Source organism: Camelina sativa, chromosome 20, assembly GCF_000633955.1.
Source record: "Camelina sativa cultivar DH55 chromosome 20, Cs, whole genome shotgun sequence".
Lineage (NCBI taxonomy): Eukaryota > Viridiplantae > Streptophyta > Magnoliopsida > Brassicales > Brassicaceae > Camelina > Camelina sativa.
Window position 1 is genome coordinate 18574557 of NC_025704.1, and position 15307 is coordinate 18589863.

At 31.8% G+C, this 15307-nt stretch overlaps 3 protein-coding genes across 3 annotated transcripts; 2 read left to right on the plus strand and 1 right to left on the minus strand.

The window, feature by feature from the left end:
- Positions 2581–3432, minus strand: LOC104772641. The gene has a single exon (XM_010497233.1). The coding sequence runs from the start codon at positions 3430–3432 to the stop codon at positions 2581–2583; it is 852 nt and encodes a 283-aa protein (XP_010495535.1).
- LOC104772642 (putative pectinesterase/pectinesterase inhibitor 28) lies at positions 9695–12118 on the plus strand. Its single transcript, XM_010497234.1, has 3 exons — positions 9695–9815; positions 9887–10582; positions 10800–12118. The coding sequence occupies exons 1-3, from the start codon at positions 9695–9697 to the stop codon at positions 11864–11866; spliced, it is 1884 nt and encodes a 627-aa protein (XP_010495536.1). The 3' UTR covers positions 11867–12118.
- LOC104771180 (protein FAM133A) lies at positions 12422–13826 on the plus strand. Its single transcript, XM_010495665.2, has 6 exons — positions 12422–12668; positions 12859–12925; positions 13013–13075; positions 13280–13324; positions 13421–13477; positions 13558–13826. The coding sequence occupies exons 1-6, from the start codon at positions 12454–12456 to the stop codon at positions 13648–13650; spliced, it is 540 nt and encodes a 179-aa protein (XP_010493967.1). The 5' UTR covers positions 12422–12453; the 3' UTR covers positions 13651–13826.

The following is a 15307-nucleotide window of genomic DNA, read 5'->3' on the forward strand; positions in this document are numbered from 1 at the left end:
GCAATTGGTGGACAACTTAGTTTGGTGGACAACAGTTTAGGCATTTGGTGGAAAACTTTAACCTTTTTGATGGATACTTTTGATCTTTTTGGATAATCTTAACCCCTTCGTTTGATTACTTTAACTTTTTTGGACAATTTTAACCCATTCGTGGACAATTTTAACCTCTAGTAGACTTTTTTAGCTTGTTTCTTTTCATTTTGGTGGACAACATTTTATGCCATAATGTCAAATATGACACATTTGGAAAGACTAAAAACAATATGGCACATTTGGAATTTTTTTAAAAAATATGGCATATTTGACAAAAATCTCATTTTTTAATGTCGTTTGTAGTATCCTCGATAAGGTAACATTCTTGATTGTAGTGAATCTGCCATCTTGAACATAAGAATACGGACTAACGCATGTCAGAGATGGGAGATGAGTGAATTTCCTTGCTCTCTCATGCGTTAAGGTTCATTGTCAAGAAGAATATTAACCATAATGATTACACATTTTGATTGAACTCCAACGCATAAAAAAATTATGCTTCCACGATATAAATAGTCAATTGTATTATATTGTTTTGAATGAAATATGGGTATGTGATCAAGCCACATACTAATTTGGTAGAAGAAATCTATAATATGAAAGGAAGAAAACTAAAAACCAAAGAGGAAGAAGGGGAGACATAAATATCTAAAATATGCTTCAAGAAATATGATCTTTAAGCAGTTGTCTTATTTTTTGAAGATTTAAAAATCTTCAATTTCTTTAAATCTGTAATAGTACACGAAACTCAAACTAATATTTCAATCATAAACAAAGTACATTGAAATATGGAAATCCACTATACCTCTTTTGATCCATTTTTACAATCTTCATGAAGTTTTTGGCAGTAATCGGTGTACCTATCCTTACAGTTTTACCATATTTACATCACATTGTGAAACATCTTCCTCAATCCTCCATCATAACAATTCTACAATTAATAAAAAAAGGAAACAAATGGAAGATGAAACCTAGTGTCGATTTTATCTCATTTTATAAAATGACGTCATATTTTTATATCACTGGAAGTGATCAAATATGGACTTTTGGGAGTTTTTCGTTTGTTCGATAATTCTGTTTCACATCCAATATCTATGAACAAAATTTTGTGAGACTGAATGATTAAATATTTAAGCAAAAACCTCATGAAATTTTTATAGAGTATGCTCTTGTATCACGTTATAACCTCTTTCACAACAGTAATCTCTACAATCCAATACTTTCTTTTCATGGATCCAGTCACTTTCAAGTTTTCCATCGATACCTAATATACTTTCAATAAAGAATACAATCAATCCCACATGATTAACCCCAATTATGATGAGCACAAATTCACAACTGATTCTAGAGAAATGACGATAAAGTTACTGTTTTTCATGCATAGTGACAATCCGATAATATTTGGTGTAATATTCTCTAAACCAAGTTATGATATTACATAATATCAATTTTGATGCCTCATTTTTAAATTCTAATATTTGTTTGATATTTCCTTTAGCTACCCAAGTCCATTATCTGGTTCTAGCTTGTTGTACAAATCAGATTCATGTTTATAAGACTCACATTCTCTTAATTTTAATATACCATCTATTTGACCGATCATCCATTGAACATGTTCTTATACCAAGAACCCACAACAAATTTCCAATTTGCGTTTTTATATGTATTATTGTGGTCATTCTCTTTGATTATCCCTTTTATAGGTCTTAAAAGACTTCATAAGTCAAAATTGAGTTAAAAATAGTTAAGATGATACACACTTATGCTAAATTGGCCCCCTCAACCACTTTAATTGCAGTGTCAATGCCACATCATGCATAGTGAGATCATCTCGCATCGTATATTACGTGCTCTGAGTGAGGTGATTGAAGCTCGTATAAAAAATAATAACAGCTATCCATATTTCCTACTTTGTGGAGTAGAAAACACATGTTCTTATTTAAGTGACTATAGTGATTCAGGTTTGCATATTTGAGATCTGATTAATTTTTTGATCTTGAGTGAGAAACAACATATAGTAAATACCAAACTTTCTATTATATATATATATATATATATATATATATATATATATATTTGAAACTTCCAGTCATTCATACTTTAAATGGAAGATTTGTAAAATCAAAGTATGAATATTTTTGTGAGGAAAGGTATCCCTTCAAATTGTTGAGTGAAGACATCGGTTCATAGTCAATTGGCTTTACTATTTTACTTATTTATTTCCAAATACACTATCTTAATTTAAGACACAACCTTGGAAGAATCATGATTTATTGTAAACTGATGAGATATTAACGTTAGAATGAAAAGAAAACAAAAAAAGAGAATGGGGGATAAACACTCAACTAAAACACAATTACATGTGAATAGAAGAAGAGATGATACAAGAAAATGAACATTTAAAACGAAAAAAAAAATAACTTAAAGAGGATAAAAACAATTTTCATCCAGAGATGTGGTGGATAACAACAGAAGGTCTCTAGTAACTATGAAACCTCAAAATAAAAGATTAAATAACATAGAAAAGAGAAAGAAAAAAAAAGATATTCAAAGGGATAGAGATAAATCAATTTCTCCGCTTTTGGAGTTGTCTTCTTCTGGCTGAATATCATCATCATCATCAATCTCCACAACATTGTTTGTTCCAATCTTTGAGATGAAATTCTCTTCGCTCAAAACATTCTCTTTTAAAGCCACATCGCTAAAAAGTTTGGTGGCTCGAGGAGGAGGAAAAGGATAAACGTTTCTTGAAATTAATGGGAAACTCCTTTTTGGTAAAGGATCAGGGACCCTTGAAGCAATATCATTGGTGCTAGCGTTCCCGGTGAAGAAACGAGTTGGAGTCACACGAGGAACTACGGTCATGTTCATATCCGTGAGTCCTCCGAGGACTCCTCTATTGAAAGATGGGTAAACTAAACGTTTAAAAGGATCAAGAGTGATCCCAAGATGATTTTCATTTGATAAAGCATCTTGTGAATACCCACCTAAGAGAATGTGAGGCTTATCTAGGTAAGGGTTCAAAAAGGCGAGTCCAGGAAAGTCTGCTTCCATCTCCTTCCGCTTCTTGTCCCACTCCCGCTCTTGCTTGTGGGCGTTCTGGTGACCACCTAGGGCTTGAGAAGTGGAGAATCCTTTTTTGCAAAAGTGACATGTGTAGATCTTGTTCGATTTGGACGGGTAAATCTTCATGATCTCTCTTCCTCTTCGGACATCACTAGATCCAAAACAAGGGTTCTCAGTCCTCCTGTCAGAGGTGACCTCCTGAGGAGAACCTAGTTTCAGATCAGTGTTTCTTGTTGCCTTCTCCTTGGACTTCTGTGTGGCCACAACAACACCTTTGAGTTTTTCTGGTTTGGGTGTGGAAGAGCCTGAAGAAGACATAGCTTGGTTCTCCATAACAAATCCTTTTTTTCTTTGTTCGGAAATGAGAAGTGATCTTTATATTTTGTGCTTAGATTCGGAGAAAATGAGGTCACTATTTATTGAGAAAGCAACCTTAATGTTCGTGAACTATTATAGTAGAAAATCTCCAAAGGCAAATAAAATTAGAACAAGTAGACTTCATATCAAAAGTTATAGTTGTTTCTTTAAATATGTTGATTTTACTTATTTTGACTTACAAAATAATACTCTTTTTTGAAATATTAGTTGTATACAACTGTACTGTGAATCCATAATTTTGCAGTTGTTTTTCTAACAATTATTTACTCTTTTTGTATCTTCACTATATTTTTATATAAAATATGTACAGTGTTTTCTAATATAAATCCATACTTCAAAAATTTATTGGAGTTGCCTATGTTATATATAAAACAAATACTTAAAAGTATATGTTTTTTCCAACCATCTTGTTACAGAAATACTTAACGTTCAAGAAAAATATTGAACAAAAATTTGTTTGAACAAATAATTGTTATAAACTATTATATTTTCTATGAATTCTCCTGTTCTTTTTTTGAAAAAAGTATATATATATTCATTGATTTAAAATAAGTAATAATTACCAAGCTAACTAGTCAAAGTACCATATTTCACTACTATGGAAGGATGATGTTATTCTTTACTAGTTTTATAGAAGATAATTACTCATTACAAATATAAAAAATTGCATTCTACTAAGGAAAAATTAACTTGGAATGTGTTTCATAAACATTAAACTTAGACAGCTTGTGATTGACTACAGTTATTTCTTCCTCGTTTCTTTAATTGGTTTTTCTGTCCTAATCAACTTTTACTTCGGAGGAAAATACTAAAGAAGGAAACAAAATAACAAAAATGGTCTATGAACTGTAAAGAATAACAATTTTATTTTTTATAAATTTATTATCAGATATGTTACATATCATATGTATTTTCAGAAAAAGAAAGCTTGAATACCTTCATGAGATTACTCAACTATTTGGTAACATATATCCACAATACATTCATGAATACTGACTCATTACCACATAATATTTTTTATTACAGTATCTTTCTTTTTTCACTAAAATATTATGAAATTATTCTTTTATCTAGGCAAATATCAACGTTTATATTTTTCCAAATTGTATAACTAATTGTTCATACTTTTAAAAAACTTAATCATTAGATAATAACCCACACTTTGTGTTAGTTTATCAAGTAAACTAGGTTTGAACCCGCGGTAAACCGCAGGATGAAACTTAATTATGTTTTATAAATTAGACTACAAATTAAAAAGAACTTATATGTACAAAACTAATATATGTATCGTTTGTGCATGTCGGATATAATATATAAGCTTATTAATGTAATATAGGTTTTAACCCACGATGCATCCGAAACAATTTTTAATTTATAGCAAACATCACATACTCGTTATTCGTATATGCCCCATTTTAAAAATAAAGGTATTAATGACAGTGCGTTGTAGAGAGCTTCTTCGTCTCTCATCCTAGCCGGTATACCACATGAATCCTAGCAAGTAATATCAAATCCTAGCAAGTAATAGCAAATAAAAAAAAGCAAGAATACAATGTTTTAATTTCTTTTTATTAAATAGTATTGTTTCTTCTTTGTAGGTCGGTATATTTTGTAGTTCGTATAGTAAATATAAATATAATATATATCTTAGTTAATTCCAAACTATTATTAGGAATATACAATATATATAATAATTTCATAGTTTTAGTGTTGGTTTAATTTTTTTATTGTGTTTTAATATTTATTTTTATTTTTTTGGACACCATATTGTGTTTTAATATATTTTCTTATTTTTATTGTGTTTTAATTTATTTTTATTGTATAGCATTGTTTCTTCTTTGTAGGTCAGTCTATTTCGTAGTTGGTATAGTAAATATGGATATAATATATACCTTAATTAATTCCAAACTATTATTAGAAATATATAATATATAAAATAAGTTCATAGTTTTAGTATTATTTTAATAATTCAAACCAGCCATTCTAGATTTGTCCTACAATGGATTAGGAAAAATACAACCTGCAAAAAACTATCATATTGTAGTATATACTATATAGTATGTCCGCATCTGCTCTACTTATGATTACAAGATTATTGACGTTTTATTAATATTAATGATAAATAATTTTAAACATAAAACTGCTTTCCTTTAAGGAAAACTTAAATTATGAAAACTGCATTTGTCTAGCATGCTTTGGTTCTAATAGGGCTAAATATGGATACTAATTAACTCATCATACATTAATTACATTTTTTGGATATCTTGGTTCAATGATATTATATTTTTAAAAATAAAAAATGATCAGATATTTTGTTTTTTATATATTTGATGTCATTAACGTTTTCAATTTTTGAAACCATAATAATAGAACAAATAAGGATACTATATTTTCAAAACTGGTAACAAATTAAATTTTGTTAGTTATGTAAACTATTTGCAAAAACAAAAAAAAATACATGACCCGCTTTAAAAAGAAGCATATATTTTGATCCATATCCGATTAAGCATAAGATCTAAAATAAAATAAATGACATGGTTAAAAAAATAGAAAAGTACATGACACCATGACGGTTTAAATTTTCTTTAAATATATAATTTTTGACTATTATTTCAACACTTCAAAAATATTTTTAATTTAAGACTGAATAATAATTTTTTTTTTAACAAACATGAATAATAATACGTATTATTTAACAATATACTTGTAATCTAATTTGGTATCATAATATGTATTTTTTAATAACCAGTTCCATCACATGATCTACAACATTATCAAATTATGTAAACTATTTTGAACCGGCAATCACTGTTTTACAGATTAATCTAAGTATTATTAAAGTATAACATCATCATTTTAAACAAAAAAGTATTCAGCTATCCCGTTTATATCTTATGATATTTAACATATAATTATTAATATATTGTATAGTCTGCTGGTTTAAAAAGATTTTGATTACCCACAGGTCAGTAGTTCGATTCCTACCTAATATTTTGTTCCTCATTTTCATTGTCCTAATTAGAAATGACAAAATTACCCTTGTCTTCTTCTTTCAGAAATCGAAACTCCATTTTTATGAGGTTTTTTTTTTTTTTTTTTGTGTGGACAAACTAAGAATCAGTTCTTCTTTTCTCTATTTTCTATACATCATATGCTAGATCCAATAAATACATATTCATTTCTATGTTAGCAACAAATAAATGATTTTTTTTTTTTTGAGATTGTGATTTTTAATTTACATGAACAGATCATAACCCAAAGACAATTCAAGTTTGCTTGATTTATTTAAAGCCACATAGATCCTTGTTTTTTTTTACTGATAGAAGAAGCAATTACCAAAAGAAACAATGGAAATGATTATCAAAGAAAAAAAAAAGATGACCGAAACAAAAAAAAATTAATGACCCAGTCGGAGATCCATAAAAAACACACGGATCCTTCGATAAATGAGTTAGATTTTTTTAATTTCAAATTTACCCTTTTCAATTTTAATTAATCATCTCCTTAATGCTTAATTAAGTGGCAATTGCTGTAATATTAGCCAGGATTTTGGACATTCTTAATTTTGTACTTCTCTTTTAATAGAATTGCCAAAATGTGTAATGATTTTAGGTTGTTTTATATTCAATAGAATTGCCAATAGAATTTGTTTCTTCTTTAAATTACAATTGTTGGTATTAACTATTCATTTTCATTTCAGCCTCAACAAAAATATATATTCATTTTTATTTATGTATATTATAAGTGAGTTTTGATTCAAATAAATAAAATTTATGATAATTTTTAGTTTAATTATATTCAAATTTGAGATTGATTAGCAATCGTATTATTGATTGATTGAATAGTAATATACGCCTAAAAGAAATAAAGTTTGTAATTTGATAAATTTTGATTTTATGAAGTTAATGAATTCATTTTGAAAATATAATTATTTAAACATGTCCAATTATATAAATATGTTTAAATTATGTTAAAAGAATTAAAGTATCTAATTTAAATGAATTAAAGTAATTCATAATGAATTAAAATAATTAATTTAGATGAATTTAAATTATGTTATTTTAAGAGTTCTCCACAATTAATACTTTTACTAGGCAATATCCCGTGCTTAAAGCACGGGTCAACATTTAAAAGAAAAATATAAAAGAATAACAAAAGTTATTGTTATATATATATTTTTAAAAATATTTTGTTTGAGATAATATTTATTTTTAATTGTTCTGTAAATCTATATATGTTTTTTTGAATACTATTTTAGAATATTATAATATTTTATTTTTGACGTATATTATAGTTTTATATTGTTTATTTGTTGCATTTGCATCATTATTTTGTGATATATGAAGTAGTAATTTTAATATTACAATTATGAATAAATAAAATTTATTAATTATCAGCTATATAAATTTATTTTTACCAACTCGCCATTGTAAAAATTAAAACACACATTTTATTTTCATAGATCAAGTAATATATCTTTGTTTTTAAAAGTTCAAATCACAATATATGAAGAAAAAAATCTGCATTTTATTAATCATAAGTATTATATGAAAATTCTAAACAATTTGTAAATAAAATAAAATAAAGATGATAGGAGAATCATAATTTGAAATTTTAACAAAATATTTGAAATCTTGTTATTAAAAATAATTATATTGACTACTTGGATATAAAATCTTAGTTTTTGAAATTGTGATTTGTTTATATTTTTTTAAAAAATATTTTAGGTCAATTGGTGACAGCTTGTCCTGTGGGAAGGTTGTTAAAGGGTGGGGACCAGGGTTCGAGGAATGCCTGGTGCACTAATAACCTACTGTGGATTTGGATAAATAGTTCCATTCCACGGTGAGGAGTTAGGATCGATGCCCTGCAGGGCCAGCTTGGAGTCCATTGGGACGGCTAGCGGGGGTTAGCAGGGTCCACGGACGGTCCGTTGGGGCAGCTAGCGGGGAGCTAGTGGGGTCCGCGAGATGGGTTGTCATACAAATCAATGGCATGACAATGTAAAATTAAAGAAGAAAATAAACTCTATTATATTAGCAGTTAATTTTTTTTATTTTCTTTCAAGTACAAATTAGTTTTAATTTGAATAAATTTCTTTTACTTTTCTAGATTTTTTTATATTTGATCTGTCAGTGTTTTTATTTTTAATTAATTATATTTATTTAATTAATTGATTAATCATAATTATAATTTTCTAATGGCAATTGAATGTAATTTTTTACACATTTTAAGGTTAGTTTCATATTTGTACTTCTCAATTAATATAGTAGGATTATCTTTGTAGTTTTGTTGATACAAATTATTTTGGAAATTTATAGTGTCAAATACAATGGTTTCATTTTGTTAGTATTTAAACGAAAAAGTAAAAAATTTATAAGTTCTAGATCAAACAAATCTAATGAAATATAGAGTTCAAAATTATCAAATTAAAAATTTACATTTCTTTCAGATTAACATTTTATATGGTGATGTCATATGTCAACATATAAACATTTATATCTATAAACATGTTTAACTATATAATTATGTAATAATAAACATAACAATATACAGATTTATTATTATTTCATGTCGAATACATTTATTATTATGAAATTTCTTTAAACATGATATATATATATATATATATATATAGTTTAACATTATACACAAATAAAGCATTAAAAAATGGTCAATTGGTTATATGTAAATTAATTTTTTTTTTTAAGATTTCTTTTATACACCTCATGTTTGAAATTATGTTAAGATATATCCATCCATATACACTCACTTTAACTTAAACAATTTTATTGGAAAATTTATTAAAACAATTTTGAAGAAACAAAATAATTAAAAATATAAACAGCAAATCCTAGATTATAATTTTTGAACTCTATATACTAAAGTGTAAACCCATAAAACCAACCATAACCATAAAATTTAAATCGTACTCTAACCCCTAAAACATAAACCGTTAATCTTAAAACGTAAAAAATGGTATATTTTCTAATTTTAAAGGGTAATTAGCACTTAAACATACTTTCCATCAAACTTCTTTCACTTTCACCTGCTTTCTATTCTTACTATAAAAGATGTCGCCTATATTCTTGAGTAAGGATTTTTTAAATTAGTTTCGGATTATTCATTTTTTGGTCCATCAAATTATGTGAGCAAATTTTTCTGATTAATTATTTCCCATCTAATTTAGTTGTACCTTAAATTAAGTTGATTATAGATGATANAGAACACATCAGATCCATTGGAGCTGGTGAAGACAGCGTTTAACGCGACAATGAAACAGATAACTGGCGTGGCGAAGAAGTCACAANCTTCCCCGCCAAACCTCATAAAACAAAGCAAACCAAAACTACAAAACTCCTTAATCATAAACAAAACTATTCTTGCAAATATTTCCAAAATTATGCAGAACTCACACTCCTAAAGAGGCTACGCAAGNTGCAGAAGGATCCGAGGACGAAAATGGCGTTGGATCAATGCAAGGAGCTAATGGATTACGCAATCGGTGAGCTTAGCAAGTCGTTTGAGGAGTTGGGGAGGTTTGAGTTTCATAAGGTTGACGAGGCATTGGTTAAGCTGAGAGTTTGGCTTAGCGCAACGATTAGTCATGAGGAAACTTGTCTTGACGGGTTTCAAGGGACGCAAGGGGATGCAGGTGAGACGATTAAGAAGGCATTGAAAACCGCTGTGCAGTTAACGCACAACGGGCTTGCAATGGTCACCGAGATGTCGAATTATTTAGGGCAAATGCAAATTCCGGAGATGAATAGTCGCAGGCTTCTGTCCCAAGAGTTCCCTTCGTGGATGGATGGGCGAACGCGTAGGCTTTTGAACTCTCCTATGTCCGAGGTTAAGGCAGATATCGTAGTGGCTCAAGATGGAAGCGGACAGTATAAGACGATCAACGAGGCATTGAATCATGTCCCCAAGAAGAAGAACACGACTTTTGTGGTTCACATTAAAGGTGGAATCTATAAAGAGTACGTTCAGGTGAACAGAAGCATGACACATCTTGTTTTCATCGGTGATGGTCCTGACAAAACTGTCATTTCCGGCGACAAAAATTACAAGGATGGTATTACCACCTACAGAACCGCCACCGTTGGTAATGATTTCTCTTACATGTTTTGTTTTATTTTACAAATTACAAATTTGTATGTGAATTAGGCCCAAAAAAATGTATATGGCCAATGATTTATTAACAAAATTTGTTACTTTAGGACCGAAATTAAAATATTGGAGATTAATGTCTTTTATTGATGCATAAGGTCCAAAGTTTTAATGAGCCGGCCTGATTTGAGTGAACCTTATGGTTATTGCAGCAATCGTTGGAGACCATTTCATTGCCAAGAACATGGGGTTTGAGAACACGGCAGGGGCAATAAAACATCAAGCGGTAGCGATTAGAGTTCTATCAGATGAATCGATATTCTACAACTGTAGATTCGATGGTTACCAAGACACTCTGTACGCACATTCCCACCGTCAGTTTTACCGGGATTGTACTATATCGGGCACCATCGATTTTCTCTTTGGAGACGCAGCTGCGGTATTCCAAAATTGTACTTTATTGGTAAGAAAGCCACTCCCGAACCAAGCATGTCCCATTACCGCCCACGGACGTAAAGATCCGCGTGAATCCACAGGATTCGTGCTCCAAGGGTGTACGATTGCTGGCGAACCGGATTACTTGACAGTCAAGGAAACCAGCAAATCTTATCTTGGAAGGCCATGGAAAGAGTATTCAAGAACTATCTTCATGAATACGTTCATCCCGGATTTTATTCCGCCGGAAGGATGGCAACCATGGCTTGGCAATTTTGCCCTTGATACACTCTTCTACTCAGAGGTACGGAACACTGGACCGGGTGCAGGTGTCACAAAACGAGTTACTTGGCCCGGAATCAAGAAGTTGAGTGAAGAAGAAATCCTTAAATTCACTCCAGCTGAATACATTCAAGGTGACGCTTGGATTCCAGGTAAAGGTGTTCCGTACATCCCAGGTCTTTTCCCTGGAAACAGCTCAGGAACCGATCCAAGTGAACTGGACTCCGCAAATTCTACAACAACTGGCTCCAACACAACAGAGTCATCAGATTCGCCATCAACGGTAACGTCTCCTTCAAATTCTCCACCAGCTGGTCATCTTGGTTCCCCACCAGCTACACCTTCAACTGTAGTGTCTCCTTCAGCTTCACCACCTGCTGATTATCAGGGTTCCCCATCAACTTCACCTTCACCTTCACCTTCTCCTTCAGTTTCTCCATCAGCTTCTCCATCAGCTTCTCCTTCAGTTTCTCCTTCAACCTCCCCATCTGCTTCTCCTTCAGCTTCACCATCAACTTCTCCATCTGCTTCACCATCAGATTCCCCAAAAAGCTCGGTTTGAGATGGATTCAAAAGACCAGGTCTAACTAGAGATCGAGTGCTTTCTACTCGTAAACTTTTTTTTGGTTTTGATATTTTGGCTAACCTTTTGAGGACATCAGGTTCAGCATTATTGGTGTACCAAGTTAATGAGGTTATCACTAGCTTTGTAAATTCATGTTAACTCGCCATGCATGTATCTATATACTGTAATTATCTTTTCTATATAAAATTAATTAGTACATCATCTTGTATAAATGGGAGGGTTTTTATTCTGTACCTAATAGATTATATGTAGAAAAAAATTTCATACAAATACTAAAATACAATATAACGTTTCCTATGTGTTATGGTGATTGAGGACCTTTCGGATCTTGTGTGGACTAAGATTGATGCAGCAATTGGACCAAATTGTACCAAAAGGTCCAAAAGGACCAAAATTGATCGCATTGCAAAGAAACTCCTAAACCTTATAATATTTATAACAAATACCAATAAACTCTTATTTGTTACAAATCAATCCCTCAAATTATTTCGGAAATAAATATCTTTCTTATATGTTTTGACCAAAACCCTTAAGATCTAATTTTTTGCTCTGTTTCTCACACAATGGCGGCTTCATCTTCTTCTTCGTCTTCCTCCGACGTCTCCTCTGATTCTTCAGACTCTCATCGCCGCCGTAGAGATCGCCGCCGTCACCGTAGAAACGACCGTGACAGAGACTCTCTCAAGGTACGGAAGAAGAGCCGATCCACCTCTAAAAAACGCCGTAGACGCCACAGCTCCTCCGATTCATCTGATTCCTCTTACTCCGACTCCTCCAGGTCCGTCAATGTCAACTTCTCTCACTGTGTAATACGATTTAAAAACTTTATTTCGTCTGTGGACCGGAAACACCTTGGTTTCACATTTTTGACTTTGTTCGTCGATGTTAGGGTTTTGGTTTAGTGGAATCTGAATGAAATTGTTGAGCTTTATAGTTTTTGATTTAGTCAGTGATGTTGTTTTTGGCAGAGATGAGAGCTCAGATAGTGAGCACGAGAGGTCACGAAGGCACAAGAAGCATGAAAAGCCAAAGAAGGTTGCTTTTTGTTTAGTCATTTGATGGTTTCTCTCTTTATATGATGGTGTTCTGCTTTAAAAGTAGTACTCTGTTTTTGTTTGACAGGCTAAGGATAAGGAGCGAAGTAAGAGTCATCGTCATAAAAGGCATAAGAATAGAGATAGAAAGGTGAGTTATTGTTTCTCATTACGTTTTAGAATGAGTTTTTCATCAAGATAACATGTTACTTATAATACTTCTTTTGCCTTTTCTCTGTGGCCTCTTCGAACTTGGAGCTGGGGTTGGTGACATGATCGACTGGGGACTTTTGTGTTTTCTTCGGTTTGTTTTGTTTTTATTTTTTTTGGTCCTGGCATTGTGAGTCTTGTTTAGAAAGGGGAAGGAGAAGGAAGCAGCGGTCCTGTTAAACTATCAAAGGTACTAAAATCGATGTATTCATAAAGAACTAACCTTTACACGAAGTTCATGTTTCTTTGCTTAACGGTTATGCCTGTATTCTCTTCTGGTTTTCAGTTTTTGAGCCGTGACAAGGACGATGGTGAGCGTAGGAGTGCCGTCTCAGGGAAAAAGGTTATAGTCAAGACTCTCTTTTGGTTTCTAACATTACTACGCCCTTGCTCTCTTTCTTCTTATGGGTGTTTGGATTTCAGATTCTTCTGAAGGTCGACAAGTCCAAAGAGGACAAAGCTGCAGAGAGCAAAAGAAATGAACTGCTTAAGTTCTTGAACGCAAGTTTCGACTAGTTTTGTTTGGCTTAGATGTTTTTTTTTAATCAGATTCTAGTTTGCATACCTGTCTGGTGATTCAGATTCTTGTTTTGTTTAGCCGGAGAACTAAAATCTGTCATGTATTTGAGTTATTGTTATAAGCCTTTTGAACTTGCGTCTTGATTTCTATTATCTTGTTTGGTCTTAAAACATTTTTGTTATCGCACATTGTTCTTCTTGGAAACCTGAGATATGGTTACTGAGATTTTATCGGTGCGTACATTAAACCAGTTCCAACTTCTGGAACTTTTGAGACATCTCCCTTACCATGGAATTGTTTTCCAATGTTGTTGGAATACATACACTTGTGCTGAGAAACCTTGGAGCTTTCTTTTGCAAAAACCTTATTTTCTCTACCTTTCTATAGCTGATTTGTGAAGAGTTTAGGAATACTAGAGGTGGGGTGTCTGCAAAATCTCTTATGATTTGTGTTTGGCTATCAGTCATCATATTCATGAGAAAATCAGAGTTTGTTTATCGTCACCGAATGGGGTAATGGTAGTTTCTTTAGGAATTGCGTAGAATAACAAATAAAACGATGATTTGAATAAATAAATAAAAATGAGTAAACATTAACATTTGTATAAGAAATATCTATGTATCGCCATCAAAGAAACATCCTCTCTTATTCTGTTCCACTGCTAATGTGCTTAGTATCTCTGCTATAACACTCTTCGTGCTCTGATACACATGGCCAAATGGGCCTCTACATATATAATTTTTTCTTTGGCCATCAAACACCCATTTCATTAAGATAAATTCATTTAACTCTCCTCTAGGGAAAGCCAAACATGAATCTTAAAACTTACTACTTACATGGGGGAAAAGAAACGGATTGTTGTTCGCAGAACGAACAAGCTCACACAACAGAAAAGATAAGGATGGGGTTCTACCAACCCTAAAGATAGAAAAGTGACCCCTTGGAAGAAGGCAAAACTCTCGAACCTTTGAAGATTTCGAAGGAGTTTGCTACTCCCAAGTCCTAACTTGCTTTTGAAGTGTCAGGGAGGATGCAAGTAGGGCAAGCTCAAAACTCGCGATCCAAAAGCCAAAGTTGTTGTCCGTGGCCCGTGGGCATCTATCTATCTTTGTGGGTTTTATCGGGCTTTAAGGGTAAGGAATGAAACTGTGATTACTAATAGAACCATGAAGGCAGAGGAGACCTTCAAAACAACTAAAGAAGATTTAGAGGAATGGACATCGATACATCCAAACAACGGTTGGAAACGGTGCCGTTGTTGGAACAGTAGCTCCAAATCACGTACAACCATCCAAATAGAGATTGCAGGGAGATGCTAATCTAATTCAGAGTCAGAGATCGTGAATGAGAAACGTGTTTGGTCAATTCTGATATATCATGTGAAAGAAGCACCGAGAGAGACCAATGTCTATCTTTCTTTATCTCGTTTGAAGTGCAAATCAAACGCCCAATGACAACTACTGTAACATGAATAACGTTATGTCATAGAGGTATAAATAGAAACTCAAAACGATATGGGTATGATTTTAGTTAACTAATTATATCTTTTTAATATTTCAATATAGAAATGTGGACTCTGAATTCTTCTCCTAATTGCTTAAGGACAAGTTTAGAATCATCTCAATGAGGCTAATAATAGTAGTAAGATAAAAA

Bases quoted from the DNA above. Each gene is read 5' to 3' on its own strand.
- LOC104772641 (XM_010497233.1), bottom strand. From the start codon at position 3,432: ATGGAGAACCAAGCTATGTCTTCTTCAGGCTCTTCCACACCCAAACCA.
- LOC104771180 (XM_010495665.2), top strand. From the start codon at position 12,454: ATGGCGGCTTCATCTTCTTCTTCGTCTTCCTCCGACGTCTCCTCTGAT. The intron at 12,926-13,012 runs GTTGCTTTTTGT...TTTGTTTGACAG, and splicing joins AGCATGAAAAGCCAAAGAAG to GCTAAGGATAAGGAGCGAAG. The intron at 13,076-13,279 runs GTGAGTTATTGT...AGTCTTGTTTAG, and splicing joins ATAAGAATAGAGATAGAAAG to AAAGGGGAAGGAGAAGGAAG.